Source organism: Labrus mixtus, chromosome 7 (assembly GCF_963584025.1).
Source record: "Labrus mixtus chromosome 7, fLabMix1.1, whole genome shotgun sequence".
Lineage (NCBI taxonomy): Eukaryota > Metazoa > Chordata > Actinopteri > Labriformes > Labridae > Labrus > Labrus mixtus.
Genome location: NC_083618.1, coordinates 16,197,835 through 16,218,214, shown reverse-complemented (window position 1 = coordinate 16,218,214; position 20,380 = coordinate 16,197,835). Strand labels below are relative to the sequence as shown.

Here is a 20,380-nt window from a genome sequence, read left to right as displayed (position 1 = left end):
CAAGATCATAATCTCCGTTCCTACTTCTGCTGAATATCCAAACAGTCGCTCCATTAGCCGAATTATTCCCCTGTGCAGTTTCTCCATCTCCCCTCCTCCTCCTCCCTCACTCTTCCTTCCACTGCCTCCCATTTCCTCCACGATTTTCCTCTGACATATTTCTCTCAAACAGCAGTTTTTGCTAAATGAATTCATAAGTCAGGGAGAAAGACATCAAAGCAAAGCATTGTCAAGGTAAAGTGCTGATGAAGTATACCGTTTCTTTCACTTTGCTGCTATGAGAGGGCATCTCTCTACAGTGAATTATCTTTGATCACATCGCTTCGTACTGCTCTGTTTGGTGCCAGCAAGAGAAATCCCACTGCAGGTGAAGGTCTAAAGATACCTGTATTGTAAGAAGAAACGTATTCCACTTCCCACTGTGGAGAGTTTGTCTCTTTTCCTGCTTGAGGGTAAGGTAAAACCTCCATGAAGAGGCCTCCAAAAAAAAAAGCCGTATAGCTTCTTGTCGTCAACATCTACTCATTTCTAGTTTGTTGAAACGACAATGGTCAGTGGCCACAGGGGCAGACAAAGAGCTTGTTGATGCCAAGACCAGGGTCCGTGACCTTGTCTTTGTATCACTAACACTTTGTCACTCTGCTGCAGGAGGGAGAACGACTGGAAGAAACAGTGGAGAGAAGTAAGCAGGGTTAGACTGCGATGCTCATGGGAACATCGATATGACAATGCCACTGACCCCCTTTCCTTGTGACTCATCACCATCTAAGCATGTCACTATCTGATGCTGTAACTTGGCCAGGAGTTACTCAACAGAGCTCATTTCTTATGAAAGTGTCTGATGTACGAAATTTATATAGGTGATCCAGATTTAATAGAGCGATAAAATGAGGAGACTGAAGTGAGAGACACACTTTCACACAGTTTGGAGGTGGAACCGCTGACCCAAATGCATTTAAATTTAACGGGGGGGTAAGAGAGACAAGAGGAAACATGCTGAGAAAAAGAGTAAAACGAGAGGCAGTCAGAGAGAATAAGAAAAAGAGGAGTGGAACAGTGGAGTAAGATAATAAAGCAGCAAGTGGAGAGAAGTGAGCTTAAGGCATTTGTTTTTTATTTAAGATGGAATATATTGAGAATAATTCAGCTACTGTATATGCTGCTTTCGGAGGAATAAAACTAGTTAATAAAAAATTACCCCCGCAGCCATCTTAGCCCTGTGTTACTCCAACCAAGTCCATATTTTATCACAACAACAACACAAGCATAAACACATTTACGGTTTCTAAATGCGTTTTTAACCTTCACTTTCATCAAATAATCAATGAAACAGACTTACTTCTCTAAAATATGTACTATAGAGCAGACCTATCATCATATTATACTTTTCTTATGATGCAACACATAATAAGATATCATTCAATATGCATCCATCCCATATTATTACAACATGCTCATTTTAGGTTAAAAGTGTTCAGTTAAAAAAAGAAGTATGCTCAACAGGAAACATTAAGCATTGATTGATATACTGTTGATGTTCTCTCACACAATGTGATGCACAAAGATGTTGAGAAGCTGCTCACAGCTGGATAATATTTCAAACTCATAGTGGGTGGTTGTGGAACAGCTCAAGGAACAAGGCATAGCTTTTGAAAATGTAGAGGAAACATTTTGGTCTCTTTTTTGGACAGTTAGATTCTTAAATTTTAGTTTGATGACACCTGGTAGTGAACTCCACTGTTTTATTTTCTGTATTAAAAGGTTAAGTTGTTTGTTTTACATCTTTTATTTCAGCTACAAAGACAAAGCACTACAGGGTAGGTGCATTATGGAGTCTGTTGTATGCAGGACTTTGGACACAAGAATGAGTGTTATTTAAAGGTCTTGCTCCAGCAGTTTCGCCATCACTACATCTCATTATAGGATCCACAACAACCTCAAATATTATGCATTTTTTAATGCACGAGATTGTTTTTTATGGAGTATACTTAATGTCATTTAAAATGTGGACTCACTACATACATAAAATCCGCTTAGAACACTTAGGACACTTTAAGGAGGTGCATTTCAGTTACTTTTCTATTTCCTCCATCCCTCGTTTTGTTGTCAGAGTGTGTGTCCACCCCTCAGGCCCTCCCTGATTCTAGCTGTCAGAGGGAAGGAGAAGCTAAACTTGGTGAAGCGGAGAATAGAGCAAGGCACATGTCAAATATGAGAGGATCTTGAGTAAACAAAGTATAACACAGAGCAAAGCAAAATCGTCTCTCATCCCATCACCGTCTTTCACGCTATTTCCCTCTCTCTGCCTCTTCTTCTCTTGCTTCCCCATCTTTCTTCTTCTTCTTCTCTCCCTCTCTCTCTTCGTCTATCTTCTATGCCACATTTGCGATGTTTTATCTCTCCCTCAGTAATTCAGCAAAAAACATTGTGCACATCAGCAAGACTTGTAATCAGTCAATCACCACTGCAGTAAAACTACATGTGCAGAATCGAAATGGGCAATGAAAGCAACAGTTCTTGAGATTTTTCAGTCAGCCAAGTACCAAAGCATGAGAAACCTGTCAGATAACAGCACTATCCTCCTGAAAATCACTTTGTGGCAGATATATTTGTTGTCAGAGTTATCTAAATGAACCCTAGGAATCATGTACAAGAAGCAGCACAAGTCGCCTTGGTGCTCAGTCTGGGCCTCGAGCCATTCTTTAACAAACCGGAGCATTAAGAAATTAAGCAAAACAGCAAATGCAACAGAAACACAGAACTACTGTAGCTTTTGGGTCACTTGTAATAATTGCAATCGACGGGGACAAATTCCCTGCTCTCCTGTGTATGTCAGATGGGCTTATTCCCAAACTCCACAAATCCCCCTGTCCAAACACAACCATATGGTCTCCCAGTTGTTGCGACCAGCTGTGCTACAGTGTATCTGGCACGGTTGCCATGTAGTGTTGAACAGCACTGACTGACTCCCCCTTCGTTCTGACTTCATAAATCCTCTGCAATGAGGCCAGAACTCACTCAGAGCAAAGCAGCCATTTCTGCTCACCTCTTAACAAAGTGTAAACTGTGTGCACGGAGAATGCTTGCATAATGGGAAAAAATATATTAGAATTTTAGGATGGCAGACATAGCTGCATGGTTGTTACAGACGCCTCATGGACAGAAATTCCCAGCAGATTGTGTTTGGAATTCGGATATTTCTGCTTGTTAGGTTTCTCAGGATTCCTCCTACTTATCAAAAATGTAATTCTAATGTAGATTATGACCGACTAGCAATCTGTCCAGGGTATTTCAAGCCTTTAGCCCTGTGCATAGTGGAATAGATTACCTTTTATAACAAATAAAGAAAGGTATATACAATTTTTAAGACGAATCAAAACTATAATTAAAAAAAGGGACACATTTAAAAATCAATATCAGTCAGTAAAACTGAATGAATATTTAAAACCTTGTGCAAAGTAATTAAATGGTATTCAAACTTAATGTTTGAAAAGAAATGTGTTCCATTTTTCCCACACAACCACCAGTCACACTCTTATTAACATGCCTGAATCTTCAAGCCATACAGTGCAAAATGCAAGCAGCAATGTTGTTTTTAATGTCAGCAAAAAAAACTTTGGTGAACCGTCCATTCTCTTTCAGCTGATGTAAGCTGATGTATGACTCCGTGGTAGTTTCAGTAACAACAATTTGTAGTACATCCTAACAAGCCTGAATGATGGTGGAAGGAAAATGGCTCTGCAACAACTCAGCCAACAACCACAGTGTTGCAGGGGTGAAATAAGAGGAAAAGAGAAGGTTTTCCATTAAGGGCAATTTGATCTCACCTGGTTTGGCGGGAGGAACTCGTGGTTGTTTTCATTCATGTACATGTTGTCACCATCAAACTGTAGAGAGAGGAGACAGAGAGGCATGAGAAAATAGTGGCTGACACATGACTTCAGAGACAGAAAACAGAGATTTTCAGTCAGTCAGAGGCGAAACAGAAACAGTGTAACACAGAGGCCTAATGACTGCGAGTCCTCGGATTATAGACCTCTTTGCTCTGGTGGATGTCAGTAATTACAGTTCATTAGAGACACATATAATTAGGCCCTGTCAAAGCTCGTGTAACTAGCACACTTCGTCTCAGTTTGCCTCGCAGCCTGAGACTTTAAGTGTGCGCACACCTAACTGCTATGATCCCAAGGGTGTCACAAGGCGGCAAAGAGTGATAATCACGACACTGAGAGCCCAATGCTTGCCCGAAAGGCTATCTAGCTAGTAAGTCGGCTTACAAGTTGACTGGTCAGATCAAATCAGAGGCAACTTTCACATATTCAAACAGCATAAGACAGGTAAGTCAGCCAGGGGTTGACCCAGAAATTGATTTGTGCTGTGCAGCTTCTAGACTTGCCAAGGACCTACTTTCTGTTTGATTTAGACTCAGACTGTTGCTAGATGGTTTCTGTAAATGTTACTTTTTATGTGCAGCTGTGGGAGTCTCATGCATCTCAAATCTATTCCACATCACAGTATCTCTACAATAGCGGGTGTGGGTGAAACATTAGAAAAAACATCTTATTAACTCAAAGAAAACCAACCAGATGTAGATAATCTTTCTATTTAAAATCTATCAGTAGCATCGCAGACCAAATCCCAAAATAAACTTTTTCGCAAGCCTGCTAACTAGCCACCTTGAAGGTGTTGCACACAAAAGTAAAGGTACCAATCAAGGTTTGATTGAAGTGCACCAGCCTATCAAAAAAACATTAATGTCTATCCATCTGTGGAACACCTGTTAAAACTCGAAGTAAAAAATCAAGAAAGTCCACTTGGGGTTGAGGACTGGGGCCATGGATTAGGAAGTAGCTGTGTCAGCAGGGATTAGGTTGGGTCCCAGTCCAGACAACAGTATAGAAATTGGTCTGGCTGCTGGAGAGGTGTCATTTAACTTACTGAGTACTGCCAGGGTGCCCTTGAGCAAAGCACTGAACCCCAAAGCTCAGCCCCCCACCCCCCTTGAGCATCCTCCTCACTGGCGTCTCTCCATTAATGCATGTCCATAGGTTCTGTTTGTGCATGTGTGTATTAAGAGCATATATGTGTGACTAGCATGGCTCTCAACAACAGAGTGTAAACCAGACTTTCCACTTGGGGATTAATAAAGTAATAACGTTTAAAAAAAACAAAAAAAAAATCACCCAAGAAACTGGTCATCCATTTTCACACATAAGTGTGTGAAAATATTGTGTTACTTCCTAAACCAACATAATTTTCCTGAATCTGACCTATGTTGTTCTTTGCCTAGCAAATCTTTTGTCTTCATGTGTCTTCATGTGTACAGGAGAAAAAACATTTGTGACCATGTGCTTCTGTACGATACGCAATAAACACTACCTTGGAAGTCTGCTTGAGACACAAAAAATACCTTGTTTTAAAGTAGACATGAGTATTTAATGACCTGGGTTGAGATTGATTGGATACAGAAGTTGTGTCTGATAAGCTGATCAGTGAAGTGGGCGACCAATAACCAATCAACCTTCTTTGAACCCTGAAAACCAGCCTACCCAGCCAGTGATCAAGCCCACATTGACTCCAACACTTTTGCACTTTGCCAGAGATGGCAGGACATGGAGACCCCACCAATTCAGACCTCAGGAACACCAGGAACATCAGGAAGTTCAAGACGCCTGAAGGGTAAAGGCTTATAGGACTGAAGGAAAGGTGACAGTTTGAGGTTATGGGAATGCGAAAGTCGAGGGTGTACCCCAGAGCTAATGGTGTAGAGCGGGGGTAGGGATCATGTGTGAGTGGGAGGTACAGTAGGAGAGATTCTGTAGGGATGAAGGGATAGAGAAAGAGAGAGAAATAAAAACATAGGGTGAGGACAGAGAGTATGAATGAAAGAGTCAAAGGGGCGAAGGAGGGCTGTAGCAGCAGCAGTGTCATTAGAGCCTGTGGTTGTTCTGGCTGTAGTGTGATTAACACTGGGGTCACAGCCAGAAGCCACAGCTTGAAAGACACAGTCATATAAACATGCACACACAGAGACTCACACGCACTCCCAAAGGCCTTCCCTGCTGCCCCGTCTGACACTGCTTGGCACTGACCATTTATGAGGAAACAAAACACACCTCAAGACCACTAGATGAATAAACGCTGCTACTGTAAGCTCAGATGAAGGGATGGCTGTGAGCCTGGGGTGGGAGTTCTCGAGCTGTGGCCTGGGCCCAACAATGATATTCATCTTTTATATAGCCACCACGTGTAATAAACCAGCGCCCAAATTGACTGTACTTTCAGCCCATTTTCACACCAGGTCAACAAAAACAGCAGCTTGGTCAGTGGCCAGCAGTACAAAATATGAATTTAGATACCCCTCTGTAGTTTTGTAATGGCGGTAAGGTCAAAAGACGTAGTACAGAGAGCAAAAAAGTATATATTTGGGATGTTGTCAGAAGCAATGTTTAGATCAGTCAAACAAAAAGCTTTTTTAGGAGACCAGGGTTTGAATTCAGCATTCAAATAAATGTTGTGTTCTTTTAAGAAATTGACTTACTCTTAGTTACATATTGTACCAACGCTAAGTGATGCTACTTTAATGATATATTTACGTATAGTTTAGTAAGATACCTAAGTCACGTAACTGAGATGATAGTACTTGTTTAGTACTTATTTAAACCCAAAACCATGTTTCTAAACCTTACCTAATAGATTTAGTGCCCAGTCCTAACCAAACTGTGACTGCTTTGCAATGTTAAGCATGTGAAGGTGATTGCTGGGTGTCCACCGGTCCTTAAAAAATTTGAATGGTTTGTCAGCAAGCTTAAATCTGAGCATGTCTGTTTTATACATTCTTCATAGCTAGCACTACCGTTGAGACGTGTATCTGCCAAACTCTACGCTAGAGTACCAAGACTGTCATATTTTGAAGCTTGGTCCATGGACCAACTTTCTGTGATTGATTTTTTAGCAGTAAGATTGTGTTGGTATTGTTGAACATAATGATGGATATAGACCCTTTCAGCATTTTTTTGTACAGTTTAAACTTTTGAACATGTAAATCAAAGTCAGACTCCTTCACAGTAAAGTTTTCTTTTGTTTTTACCTTCATCTTTTACTTTTTAGAGTCACAGCACCAAACAAACTGCAGTACAAATGCAGTTCCTTGAAGCATTGTTCACTTTCAAGCATCAATGCTATCCCCACATTATCATTCAGCCTCTGATGGAAGAGTTACCTCGAGTGCAGTGATTTCTGTCTGATAGCACTATTAGCTTGTTGGAGGAACAATCACTGTATTCTTGCAATAAAAAATCAAATCACTTTCTTTATTGCTCCTGGAAAATGATTTTACATGCGGTCCTAATCACATGGTGCCAAATGTAATGGTTACAAGGAATAGATTTTGTCACACCTGCAAACTACATCACCAATAGCAGAACAAGGTAAAAGTATAAACAATTATGAAGAATGTCGAGGAGCAAACTGAAGTCTGTGGTGGTGCTCCTGCAGCACAATGAGAGGGAGTCATTGAGGGCAGAGTTGTTACAATAACAAACAATTTCTAAATCCAGGGGAAAGGTTAAAATAACTTTGTCTTGCCTCTTTGTGGTCAGCAAACTGGTCACTGATGCTACAGTAAGTGGACTGTACTGGTACTACAGCAGAGATAGTGGAGGGGACAGTGTCTAAATTTCTGTGCATGGCCTTTGGTACACATTCACCCCGTGCCAATTTAAAATAAAAAGTCTAACTCCAAAGCGAAGTCATTTGTAAGGAAATTGAGAAATTCCACAAAAGTTAGCTCATTTCATTGCTTGGAGTAAGATAGAGAGAGAAGCTTCTTACTGCTCTAATGACAGGACTGTTAATATGAAGTTTTAACATAGACTATATACATAATGGACCACCGTCATAATTTAAAAGAGAAGAACAGCAGTTTTCTCGTTAGGTTCCAAACTTTAATCAGTAAGGTTGCCCCCTGCTGGCCTAACAAACAATCTATGTTTGAGGCATATCTGCATTGGCTTCACCTTTTAAACCAAAAGGCTATGTTAACTTCCTAAGTATGAGTCTAATTTAGCAAACAATTAGCTTAGCTAATCTTGGCTTCGCTTAGCACAAACGCTCGAAAAAGGGTGAAAAAGCTAGCCTGGCTTTTACTAAGGTGGCCTACTAGTGGGATTTTTTGACAGAGAATACATTTTATTATGGTTCATATTTGTGTCTTTCATATATTTGTGACCCTGAAAACCTACCATATATGACCAAATAGACCTTTTTTGTGCTTGTGCGACAGCCTAACTGCTGTCTGAAAATTAGCTAGCGTTAGTTTGCTGTCAATTCACATCAGGAGGCTATTGAACATCTGGCGACTCTCTCTGATTACTTGTTTGGCAGTGGAAGACAAGTTGCCGTACAGTTGCAAGCTAACCCTTAGCAATGTGGTGAGGTTTTCTGAGTCATACTCACTTTCGACTCAGTGGGTCAAGGATCCAAATAAATGGCCAAAGTTACAGATGGCCAGACAACCCAGCATCTGTACTAAAGAAAAACTAAAGCCATACAAAACTATTTGATTCATACAATTTTGTACTTTACGTTCATGTCCTGGACATTAACTACATTCAGATTTGTAGATGTTTTTTGTGTATTATTATAAGGACAGACCTTCTGCCTAGCTAGCAGCAGGGACATTAAACACAGCTATATAAGACGTGGGCTTCCATAAACAAGTCAATCTACATACTGACAGGGAACTGCACTCTTTTTTAATTATTTAATTGATTGATGTATGTTAGAACAATGTGAATTACTATACTGTAAGTATTGCATCTTTGTGTTTCTCTCCACTTGTCTGTGCTGGTTTTTGCAACCACGATGCGCCTGCAACTGCAGTGACAGAACAGTGATCTCTACTCAAAATTGGTCTATTAAACCTGACCTAGCAAGCAAGAGGTCCATTTCATCCGTGGTCCTGGGATGTTGTTCATTTAACATTTTACCACATTCAAAATGTCAAAAGCTCTAAATTTAGGGAAATTATGTCAAATGTGGACTTGCGCTGCCCTGGTAAAGAGATTAGTGTTTATAATGTTTTAATGTGTACTTTAAACAATAATTATTAACAAAGATTAAATGAATAATTCACAAGGCTCAAAGGCAAGGGGAGAGGTCAATAAGGCACTATTCTTTTTGTTAACTGGGGGTGGTTTGCTGAAATCAAACTGAATTTTATGTAATTTAATTGAATTATCTTTCTTGGAGAAGTCGTAACTCCAGTGTGAACATATGAGCATTTGACGTAGGAGAAAAGGGAAGGTTTGTAAGAGAAGGGCGAGCTGGTCGTGTCTCTTTCTCTCTGTTTGCTTTCCTGAGGCTTTGAGGTCATTAATCATAGCGGTCAAATCTACAGCAAAACAATTGAGCAAAGGAAAACACAGACAGCGAGAGAGGAGGGGGTGAAGGGGGGGAAGGGAAGGGAGGGTGAAGGTGAGAGAGAGGTGGAAAGCTATACGGTGAGATGGGTGGGAGATGGGAGACATGTCGAGCGGGGTGGAATGAAGGAGAGAAACGTTAAGATGGATCGAGGCTTGAGAACGAGAAAAGGGACGAGTAAGGCCCGCACAACTGACGCATTTGACACCACAGTCCTGTTTGCATAGCAGAAATGCAAATACATGAGAGTGAGAGAGATAGAGCAGGAGAGTATGGGAGGGAGAAAATAAAGTGGGAGAGAGGCTATAAATAGCGTAGTGTTTGCGTAAAGCCTAACCAATGTCAGTTTGATGCAGGAAGTGCACCGCAGACATAGAGGTTAGAGAACAACTGTTGACTGAAACATAGCGCAGCAGATATGTAACTTTCCAAAGACTTCAGACAAGGACTTGTATCTGTAGTGGCACCTTAAAACGTATCATTTGATCCATTCTTTAAATTGGTTAAAAATGAATCCACATCATGTTCAGTGACACATTGATAATGAGTAAACTTTCAATTTAGAGTTAAAATTGAGCAATATGGTTCAGTTTTATGCATTAAATATAAATTATGTTTCAAGCTGATTATGAATCTGAGATTATTTGCACTTGATATCTGTGATTCCTTTTTAGAGTATCTAACGAGTATACAGCGTGTTATGTGTTGGTGGCAAACTGCCATTGAAATGGGAAGTTGTACCCCACCTAAAAGAATCAACAGTGCTCGTGTACTGGTAAATCTCTTAATCATGAGATGAATGTAACATTTGAGAAAAACCAGAAAGTCAAAGACAAAAAAAAAATTGTTTGAACACGAACAGATTGTTGAGTTATTCTATGTAATGGCTGACAGAAATGAATGGTATAGAATATTGTCTGCACCAGATGGCTTCATTTGATCACATAAGATTGTATTTTAAACATTCTATTGCCACTTTGTTTATATCATTTTATAATAAAATAAAACCAAACCAATAGGCCTTACAAGTGGAGCTGCACGTATCAGTTTATTTCTTTATCAGAGCCAATTCCAACACCCAAAATCTGGCTAATGTGTCGATGCTCTCTTTCCTAGATTTACAATCTACTGTTTATATTCTCACAATGTGGAACCTATTGGAATGAAGGGCATTATTCTGCACCATGGCACACCCTGTCTGTCTGATATATAAGCCAAGAATGATATCATGACATATCTGACCAATAAGCTTGATTTCATCTGTACGGTATAAGTTAAATCGGGCAGATACAAAAGCATTGTAAACTGATGGGCATACCTTAATGGAAGAGTATTTGCATGAATCTTTCACATTTCTGGGTTGTATTCATAGAAGGGGTGAGAAGAATCGCGGGAGGAATTCACGATACGATACAATGCAATGCGATGCGATATGATACAATATGATACCATACATTATGATATGATGTGATACATTACGATTCAAAATACATGGCCCATGATAACAATAATATCAAGATACATCACTTATGCGGTAATTGATATATCACGTTATGATTTCTGTTTAACTGAAGTATAAAAAATTCCCCTAACATGGATCAATGCACTAATTGGGTGTTGGTTTCAGCTCTTTTCACAATTTATCCTTTAACTTATTTTCACTCCTGTCCGACTTCCTCCCGCTATCTTCTTATTCTTCTTTAAACCTCTGTCAACTTCTTCTTTGCCACTTAACTTCCGATCACGTTACCCTCAATCATGGCATGAGTGCCACTATGTGGAGTCATAAAGTAGTGATGTAGTGAGTCAAATTGATAAGCTAATCTGTGAAGAGCAACTTTCTTTTTAATTTAAAAAATATCGATATTTGGCACTAGTTATTGGTTAACTGTATCACACTGGATGACAATATATTGTCATTTCAAAATGTTTTCCAATCCTCTGAAGCAGTTCAGTTTGATTTGCTTGCATGATTTTTGTTGTTGGGTTGTATCCACGTGGTTGACATCCTCTGTAGTCTGTTGCCTTGGATACAATTATCAGCTAGATAAATGTAATGAAATACTATGATCTACTGATCTTACTTAGGTCAGTGACAGGGAGCTGCATGCCTTCTGTTTAGGAAATTTTTTTTTTTTTTAAATTCCCACAGCTACAGTTACTTTGCATTCTGTGCTCCAGAGCTGCTAACCTGCATTGATCTACACAAGAGGCTTTTCACAGAAGGTCGCAGTGAGCCCAGCTGTGCTTTACTGTATGTACTGAATACCAAATAACACGAGCGGTTACTGCAGTAGGGACTGTTTTAGATGTAAAGGAAGATGAGGGAGGAGAGAAAAGGGCTCAAACCTCCTTCTAGTCTCCTGAACATGGTTACAGTGTGCACATCCCTAGTTTTTCACCCCAGCGTAACTAATCGCATGTCAGTCAATGTGCCGATGGAAAGAGGCAGCAGTCAAAATACCTGTGTCAGGACTGTGGTCATTAGAGCATTCACTGTCTCTCACACACACACACACCCACACACACAGCAGGCACACACACACATAAATGAATGCACACACATACATATATAACCAAAGCACAGAGAGAAAGGGGGGATGGTGGGCTGTAAAGCAGATATGGATTGCCTGTGTGTTTGTGTGTATATCTGATGCTGCTGCATGTGTATTTCACCTTTATGTGTTCCTTATGTGTACAGTGTGTGCATGTTTGCATACTGTATAAACAACCCAGCTCTGAATGTGTGCACATTGCATGCGTGCCTACGTGTGTTTGTGTAATGTATCCTGTCCAATAATACACACATTGATCCCCGCCAGATAAAGATAACAAAGTTAGACCTTCCATAATATTTATTTTCCCATAACAGACGTGCTCAGCCACGCCCAGTCATATAACTCCATGCAGATGAAATATGGTCTTCATTACCTTTAAACCTCAACACACAGAAAAAAAAAGTGGTGAGGGGGGGTGAAAAAAAAACACAGAATTGCCCTTCTTTCTCGACTGAAAGAGCACGAAATGAATTGGAGCAGCTGAGATTTTTTACATTACCATGACAAATACGACGAAATGGGGAGAGAAAAAGGGAGAGATAGCGAAAGAGAGAGAGGAGAGAGTGAATGACGACAGATAGAAAAGGGCAGATCAGACAGAAAGACCAAATTGTGTGCAGAAAAAAAAAATTGTGCTCGACTGTAAGCTGCGAGCTGAGAGGAGAAATAAAATAAGGCATTTAGCTGGGGATCATGTTAAACCATGCAAGTGAATGAGTCCCCAGAGGAGAGTGTTGCCTCTCATGCTTATGATGGACTTAATTGCCTCTATCAGTGTTAAGATATTACATTCATCTCAGGTTTATTGCTTGGCTTTATGGTCCTGTCCATCACACTGAAGGGTTTCAAGAGGGCGGGCCACTCCTCAAACAGCACCTTAAAATAATGGGAGAGATTACAAAGCACCAAATAGGAGGAAAAAAAGCTGCATTTATATCTGGAAAGTGGAGGTATTTTAAAAGAACTGTGGTATGTGAACATGAATGGTTTAGATGGTATGCTGGATGGATTACTCTTTGGTTTCTGGGTTTTAGAAAGCACGGCTGGCCGGGCTAAAGGCACACACATCTCCCCCACCTCTGACCCCAGAAAGCTCTGGGTAGGTGTAGAGTTTCAGATGGCCACACAATCGTTCCATTGTGCTCATGTTAACACAATGAAAACAAAGCTAACACATCGCTGCCATTCAACTCCCCCTACTCTGCCTAACCTTGACTTCCAATGCGATTCAGGTGAAATACAAAAATGAATTATCAGGAAGTACAGATAGCTGAAAAGAACTAAAAAATGACACAGGAAGCATATGAAAAGAACACAATGGATACAGTCTCTCAAAAACCCAAACAATCAAGAAAATGTAACAAAAAAATCAAAGCTTAGCATTCTGCTGGAGCATTGGAATATCATTTCATTTCTTTAAGATGTGGTTCTGAGCTCCTAAAAACAGACTGCTTCTCATCACAGGAGGGCTCTGAGAAGCATGTCTGCATGTTCCATTAAATCTATTAAATCCACTTGCATTATATCATAGTGCTTACCACACAATAGGAGCCTTTCAAGGGCAGTCCCAGAGGAAGCCAACAAAGGGCCCTCTCTTTCAGGGACTAGTCGAGTAATTCAGAAAGAGCCAAACACAATTTTTCTGTGTGTGAGTGGATCCTCACCACCAGAACCACAAGCGGCAATTTCTCCAAGTCAAGAAAAGAGGAAAAATAGCAGAAAAAAAGACAGCAGCAAGATACCTGCTTCTTTTCACCTCACAAGTGTCTTATTCAAAAAGACATCGGGCCTGTTGGAGAAGTGTCCTTCTTTAACATGGGGATACTCTATGGGAGAAAATCACAGTCTGACATGTAAAAAACCCCACCAGGAATCAAATTGAGAGAAAATGGGGTCTGATTATATCTAATAGATGGCCTTATTTGCATATACTAATGTTACATTCACCTCAGAGGTAATGATTTCACCTCTGTTTGTGAGACTAACCTTAACACAACACAATAACGTCAATATCTACTATCCTGGAAAACTCATGAAAATGATCAGAAATGCTCGCCACCGAAGGTTTGTTGTTTTTCTGGCTCTCTTAAATATCTGCACTTTACAGTATGTCAATGTTGAGGGAAAAAAGCTATGGTGAATAGAGGGCATCTTAAATGTGGGAAATTATAGGAGCAGAACTGTGACGTGACACAAACTGTCTCTTACATTTCAAGAGGATCATGTTTTACTGAATCCTGAAATTCCTGGCTGGCTACATCAACATTTCACTACTAACTTCCAGCATTGGCACTGACTTTTGGCACTCTGTGTTAATCATGGATAGACATAGGAGAGTATAAACATTTCAAGTCAGGATATCCCTGCCAAGAATAATTGCAATTCACAATATTACCAAGATGAATATTCTCTAGTCACTGGACCCTCATTTGTTTTATAAAATATTTAACAAACATCTTTTAGAAAAGAGTAGATATCCCTTTAAAAAAAAACAAAAAAACAATCAAACCTTGTTGAGCATGGTCATCCAAACACATTGAGCCCCCCTGCATAAAAAAGGGCTAAAGAAGTACATTTTAAAAAATCATCAATGTAGTATAATTGAATTCTCCTAACAATGACAATTCACCATGATCATCTTATCTTGAGTGTTTTCATGATGGTTCACAACAAGATAAAATTATTTCCCTAATCATAATAATTTCTGGTGATACCTGGCTGTCTAGGTTTGTGTTTTCCAGATATGTTTAAAAGCACTGAGGTTTTGATTATATTGATCACCATTGTTCAACCATTTGCTGACGACAGCATGGTTTACCTCCTGAATCTAGCAGAGCTGTGTTGCCATTGTTGATGTTTTCAAGGAGTCATCTTTAACCGAAACAATGTTGTTGTTTTTTTAATCTTAAATAACAAACCTTTGTGAAATGCAAGAACTTTCATCCACGGCTGGTTTTGGTCCTTTTACATGCAAAATGTGGAAGACTCATTAGTTTTGCATTTGGAGGGATTTTTTACTTTTCTCACCTTGGGTTCTGGAAACATATAAAATGTATTTGTACTATTGTTGATAATGAAAACAACCATACAGTAGCTGATAGTCATTCAGTGAGAGACTTGATGCAGATTGAAGTCTTGATTGAAACTAGAAAATTAAAAAAAAAAAACAGAAACAAATGAAGAGGATCATGCAGCCTTGGCAGGAGAGTGTGCTCTCTAAATGATTTCTAGTTAGGAATATCTTTTTGGAAAATGTTTTCAGAACCTGTTCAGCTTTGGCATTCGTGGAGGCAATGACTCTTATGACCTTCTCCATTCAACTCTACTGTGTCTTGATTCATTTTGCAGCGATAAAGGAATAATTTCAGCTTTTTAAGAACTGTTTTCATAAGAAACCAACCTAGAGAGCGCAAGTACAGTAATTTAAAAACATGCAAAGAAGAACCACAAGAGGAGAAAAAAAAGGCTTTCTGTATTTAGGACTAAACCTTGTACTTAAATCTAAATGCAGCATGCAGCATGGTCTATGCCTGTCAATGGGGCTCAGAATAATTCACTGTGCTTTCATTCACTGCCATGCTGACTCCACATCCAGCCTCTGCCACGAGCATCCAGGCAGAATTTTTTATTACCAATCTAATTGCACATTCCACCCTGACAAGAGCTCATTAAACCTTAATTATACACATGTTGTTTTCTACAAACATCTCCATTTGGGTCTCTCTGCCTTGTAATTGTTCAGCAGGGACAACCAGTTGAGATTTTGCAGATTGAGTGAGTGAATAAGAGAGAGCGCGAAAAGAGAGAGAGGAGGGAAGAGAAAAAGAAAAAATACCATAGAGAAAGAGAGAGAGAGAAAGAGAGAAAGAGGAGTGTCTGGAAGTAGGTCATGCCTCTCCATAAACAAGGCATGGTTTCTAAAATAATATACCCATCCAGTGGAAGTAATGCTAAACAACTGAGCGAATGTGGAGCTCATGTAATATTTACAGAGCACTAATACATAGATGGCAGGTCTTTTTCTCTGCAACCACCACCACCCCCCCCCCCCCTCTCCTAAGCCAGAGGTTTCTCTTTTTTCATCTGTTTTTTTTTTCCTCTTGCCATTTGAATTTCAGAGAAAGCCAACTACACTGATATAGCTGGCAGGGAGGGAGGGGAGGGTTGGGTGGGGGGGGGGTGTTAAGATGTTGAGTTCCCTTCTCTTTCTTTCTCCCTTCTTTTCCACTTCTCCTATCTCTCCCTCTCTCTATTGTTCTCCCTCACATTGGCTTTGGCTGTGATGTTTTTTCACACATTTGTTACATTTTAGCGAGGGGAAAGTGGGCCTTAATCCAGACTCTTTGAGGCATGGGTGATATTACTGTGGAGAATCAGCCTTTTAAAGACTTCTTTAAACCCCAGCTGGTGCTGTAAGGTCACCTATCGCTTGTTCAACGCTGGGCCCAGCGTGATGCTTCTGGGGAACGGGGACTAACTGGCTGTGTCGACTCCAGGTCGGGGTGTTCTGGGTTTTTGACAGAGCCTGGCAATGCTACGACAAGAAGGAAATGACTCCAGGGGCAAAACCTTCCTTACCTTGATTAAGGGTCTGAGTCCTGTGAGAAATATACTCTCATCTGATTATTATTATTTTGCAGAGACAGTTGTCTGCTGGATTTGACCACTACAAAGGATTCATTGGGCAAAGAGTTGGCATACTTTTTAATAAAGTGCGAAGGCCTGCATTAAGAACATACAGTATTCTAATTCTCAAATCGGACAATATTTGTGAACACATTCACTGGCCACCTTTTTCTCAACTGCGAGGACTTTCATGCTTTTTACTTTTTTATGTCACAGTCAATTCTATATAATTTAATTTGAACCATTTGTCAAACTAATCTGCACAAAATCGATGTGTGTGTGTCAGAATCAATCAAAACCCAGTTGAAACAGAGTTGCACAATATGATATGAAAAAATGTGATTGTTGATGTATAAATATTGAAATATTCTCATTATCAGCCAATCATTTTGTTCGTTAGGTTACGTCAAATCACAATAACAGTTGAGTTGTACTAATATACATATAGAGCTGGTCCACACAATAAGCTGTGCAATATAATCATTGTCAATATTCTCATATTGATTTCATTCATGTCACTTCAAACTTCTAGGTTAATTGATCAATAGATTAGTCCACCCCTATAACGAATCATAAGCATTATTATGTTTTCAAAATATAATAATGTGTGATATTTTATTTCTATTACTTGACACCTTAATTTCAGATGCTTTTGACAATCTGTGGCGGAATAAAATGAGACATCTATTGCGGGCCGTGTCACCGCCACTTAGCACCCAAAAAGCATTAAGTGTCCACGCTGAGCCTCTCAGTCATCACATGGGACCTTCTCAGACTGTCACTGTTGACACTCACTGTATGCATCGCTGGTAGCCACCCAGCAGCACAAAATAAATAGCCTGCCATCAGATCTCTCCAGCTCTGCAATATTACAATTATCTTGGCAGCAATTTTTTCCCCTTACAGCAGGCATTTGTTTTGTGTTTCTGTTTTGTTTGTTTATTCAGATGGTTAGTTAAAATATTCCATTCTTAGCACAATTACAGTGAAACATCACTCAGCTCTCGCCAACATCAAACACACTCACTGTACGCGGTGATGTGAGCCATGTCAAGATAAACAAACATGACATATTAAACTGGAAAATGAGTCACTCTTATTATCCCACTGAAATAAATCTGGAAAACACTAATTATAACAACCTGCTCCTGATCCTGACTGATTCACCCCAGATCTCTGGCTGTGTGTGTGTGTGTGTGTGTGTGTGTGTGTGTGTGTGTGTGTGTATACGCTGTACAGTATGTGTGTGCATGTGTGTGTGTTGCTGTGTGTGTGTGTGTGTGTCTGTCACATTTTTCTCCTGCTGCCGCCTTAATAGGCAGTCTCTTAGATATTCGCTACAGAATTGCACTCATGCAATATTAATATCACACCAAAATATGGAAGCAGGAGCCCCCACCCCATCGTTCACTCCCTACATAATTGACTATGCAAGGCTCCAAATCAGCTTAGAAAGAAAGAGAGAGAAAGAGATGGAAAGACAAAGAAGCAGAACAAGAGAGGGAGAGGGTAGAGAGAGGGGGGAGAGAGAGAGAGGTATAAAACTAATGGAAACAGAAAGAGAAAGACGTGTACTGAAACAATCCTGTCATCTTTGCACTATAGCACATTCTAAACCTTCGTCCTATGTATCACTGTCAAGCCAGTGGAGCTAACACAACAACAACAATAACAACAACTACAACGATAGCACAAACAGTTTGGCTGCCTGCAAAGAAAACAGTAATGCTCATCCAACCAGTGCTTAAATAAAACCTCCATACAGAGTGATTGTGCATTAAAGCTCCTGTGAGAAGATTTTAACTAGTTATGAAACGGACTGAAATTAATACAGATGCCTTAAAATGACATATAAAAGCAAATGAAGATATATGATTTCTGTAGAATAGTTTGTATTGGTATTTTAGAGTAGTTGTAAAGTATTTCAGTGTCTATAAATACTGTAGCTGGGTCTGTGTCAGACAAGGCAATTTAAAGCACACTGACAAATCAGCCTTTATTTTTTTACATTATCCACAGCAATGATTCAGATTGAGAGATATTTCTGAGTGTTAAAAGACAACAGCATTTTTTTTTGTTTGTTTTGATAAGAAAACACTTTTTTAAGCAGATAAAGGACAAGATCAGCAAAGAGATGAATCACAACTTTGTCCACAGGAGGCACCAAAATCCATACGGACCATTTTTAAAATTGTATTGATATTTGAAGTTTGACTGAAATGTGCTTTTTTTTAATTTATTTTTTTTACCTTTTTATATGTGAGCGATAATACCACTCTCATGTTGTTTTGCTACATGCACAAAGGGATCCAGGAGGCAAAGGTTAGTTTAGAATAAAGACTTAGCTTAGCATCAAGACACAAAGGGCAGCAACTGGTGAGACTGATCCTGCCTATGGCATCTCTTTTTAGATGACGTAACAAACTGATTTGTTGCATCATTCATTTTTAACAAAACATAAATGTAGATTTTCAGTAAGCAGTTTCTAAGGGAGTTAAAGTACTGTGCTGTTTTGTTTTCTTGCTGAACAACAGCCTGAGAGGGACTTCTGAGAGTCTTTCCCTCTTACATTTCAAATAACTATTTTTGCAGTGATATAACAAACAAATGTGCTGAAGATTAAGTATTAAGGGTGTTGGTTGGTTGATTTTTTTTAAACATTGTACAGACCAAAACAAGCTATTTTGCCTCTGGTCTTCATGCGTAGCTAGGCTAATCATCTCTGGGTTCCATCTGTATGCTTTACTTACTAACACATACCAAATCCACTTATTTAACACATCTAAGGGACATTATATACTTGTAAGGGTGTAGGTCATTCACAGTTCAAAGAGGACTTCATATCAGAGGGCTATATCATATTTTATAGAAGAGATTCCCTTTAAAGCCACTAATACAACAAAGCCCACCCCCCCCCCCCCCCCCCCCCCCCCCCCACCCAGCACTCAGGATGGCAGGATCACCACAGAGCACGGGGGGGTCATGCCCTCTGCACTGAGCATTTAAAAAAAATTGAACTGTAGGCATTTAGAGCCATAATTGATGTTGAAAGAAAGAAAAGGAAAAGGTTGTGGGGGCAGAGCCAGTGGTTTAGGGGTGAGGAGGGGAGGGGGGAGGTGGGCAGTGCACCTTGACAGGAAACATAGAGGTGAAGAGCAGGAGTTGGAGGTTAGTTTGACAGAGAAAAAAAGAAGTGTTGGTGGTGGTGAGGAGAAGGAGTGGGGTAAGCTGCGGAAGTGCCAAGCCCAGTTTTAACTGAACTGAGGGTGGTGAGGTGGTGGTGGTGGGCTGATGCAAAGGGGGGTAGACAGAGATAGAGATCAGGGGGAGAATAAAAGGAGTGTGCAGCAGGGGAAGGAAGAGGGGAGGAAGAAGAGGAGCTTGGGGGTGAGAAAGAGAGAGGAAGGAGGGGGGGCAGGGACCTAGTGCACCTTGACACTTGCTCTCACCGCAGCACCTGATAAGTGCAATGGAAAAAAGTCTGGTTTCCTCCTGCATGTTAAGTGGTTTTTATTCTCCTCCTCTCCATGCAGCCTGTAGCTACAGTCTGCTACTGTACTGAAGCTACAGCACAGACGGAAATGACAGAAAACCAGAGTGAGAGAAAAAATAGCACATATTGTCTCCTTTTGTTTGGTGTCTGGTTTTTATACATGAATATCTATGAGTTGGTGCAGAATTAAAAGAATAACTTTATAGTGCTGTAGCTTTGTTTGCCTAAATAATTACAGAGTGTAGTGTCTTCTCCCTTTAGAACCACCAAACCTCGGTTT

The 20,380-nt window shown here is 40.0% G+C and overlaps 1 protein-coding gene across 5 annotated transcripts in view; it reads right to left on the bottom strand.

Annotated features, from left to right (window-relative positions):
* tox2 (TOX high mobility group box family member 2) overlaps positions 1–20,380 on the bottom strand; it is a 128,429-nt gene that overhangs the window by 47,051 nt on the left and 60,998 nt on the right. For all 5 annotated transcript variants that reach the window (XM_061043289.1, XM_061043288.1, XM_061043286.1 and 2 more), the window contains exon 3: positions 3,828–3,887. In XM_061043289.1, the coding sequence (XP_060899272.1) occupies positions 3,828–3,887 (60 nt within the window). The remainder of the gene's footprint in view (positions 1–3,827; positions 3,888–20,380) is intronic.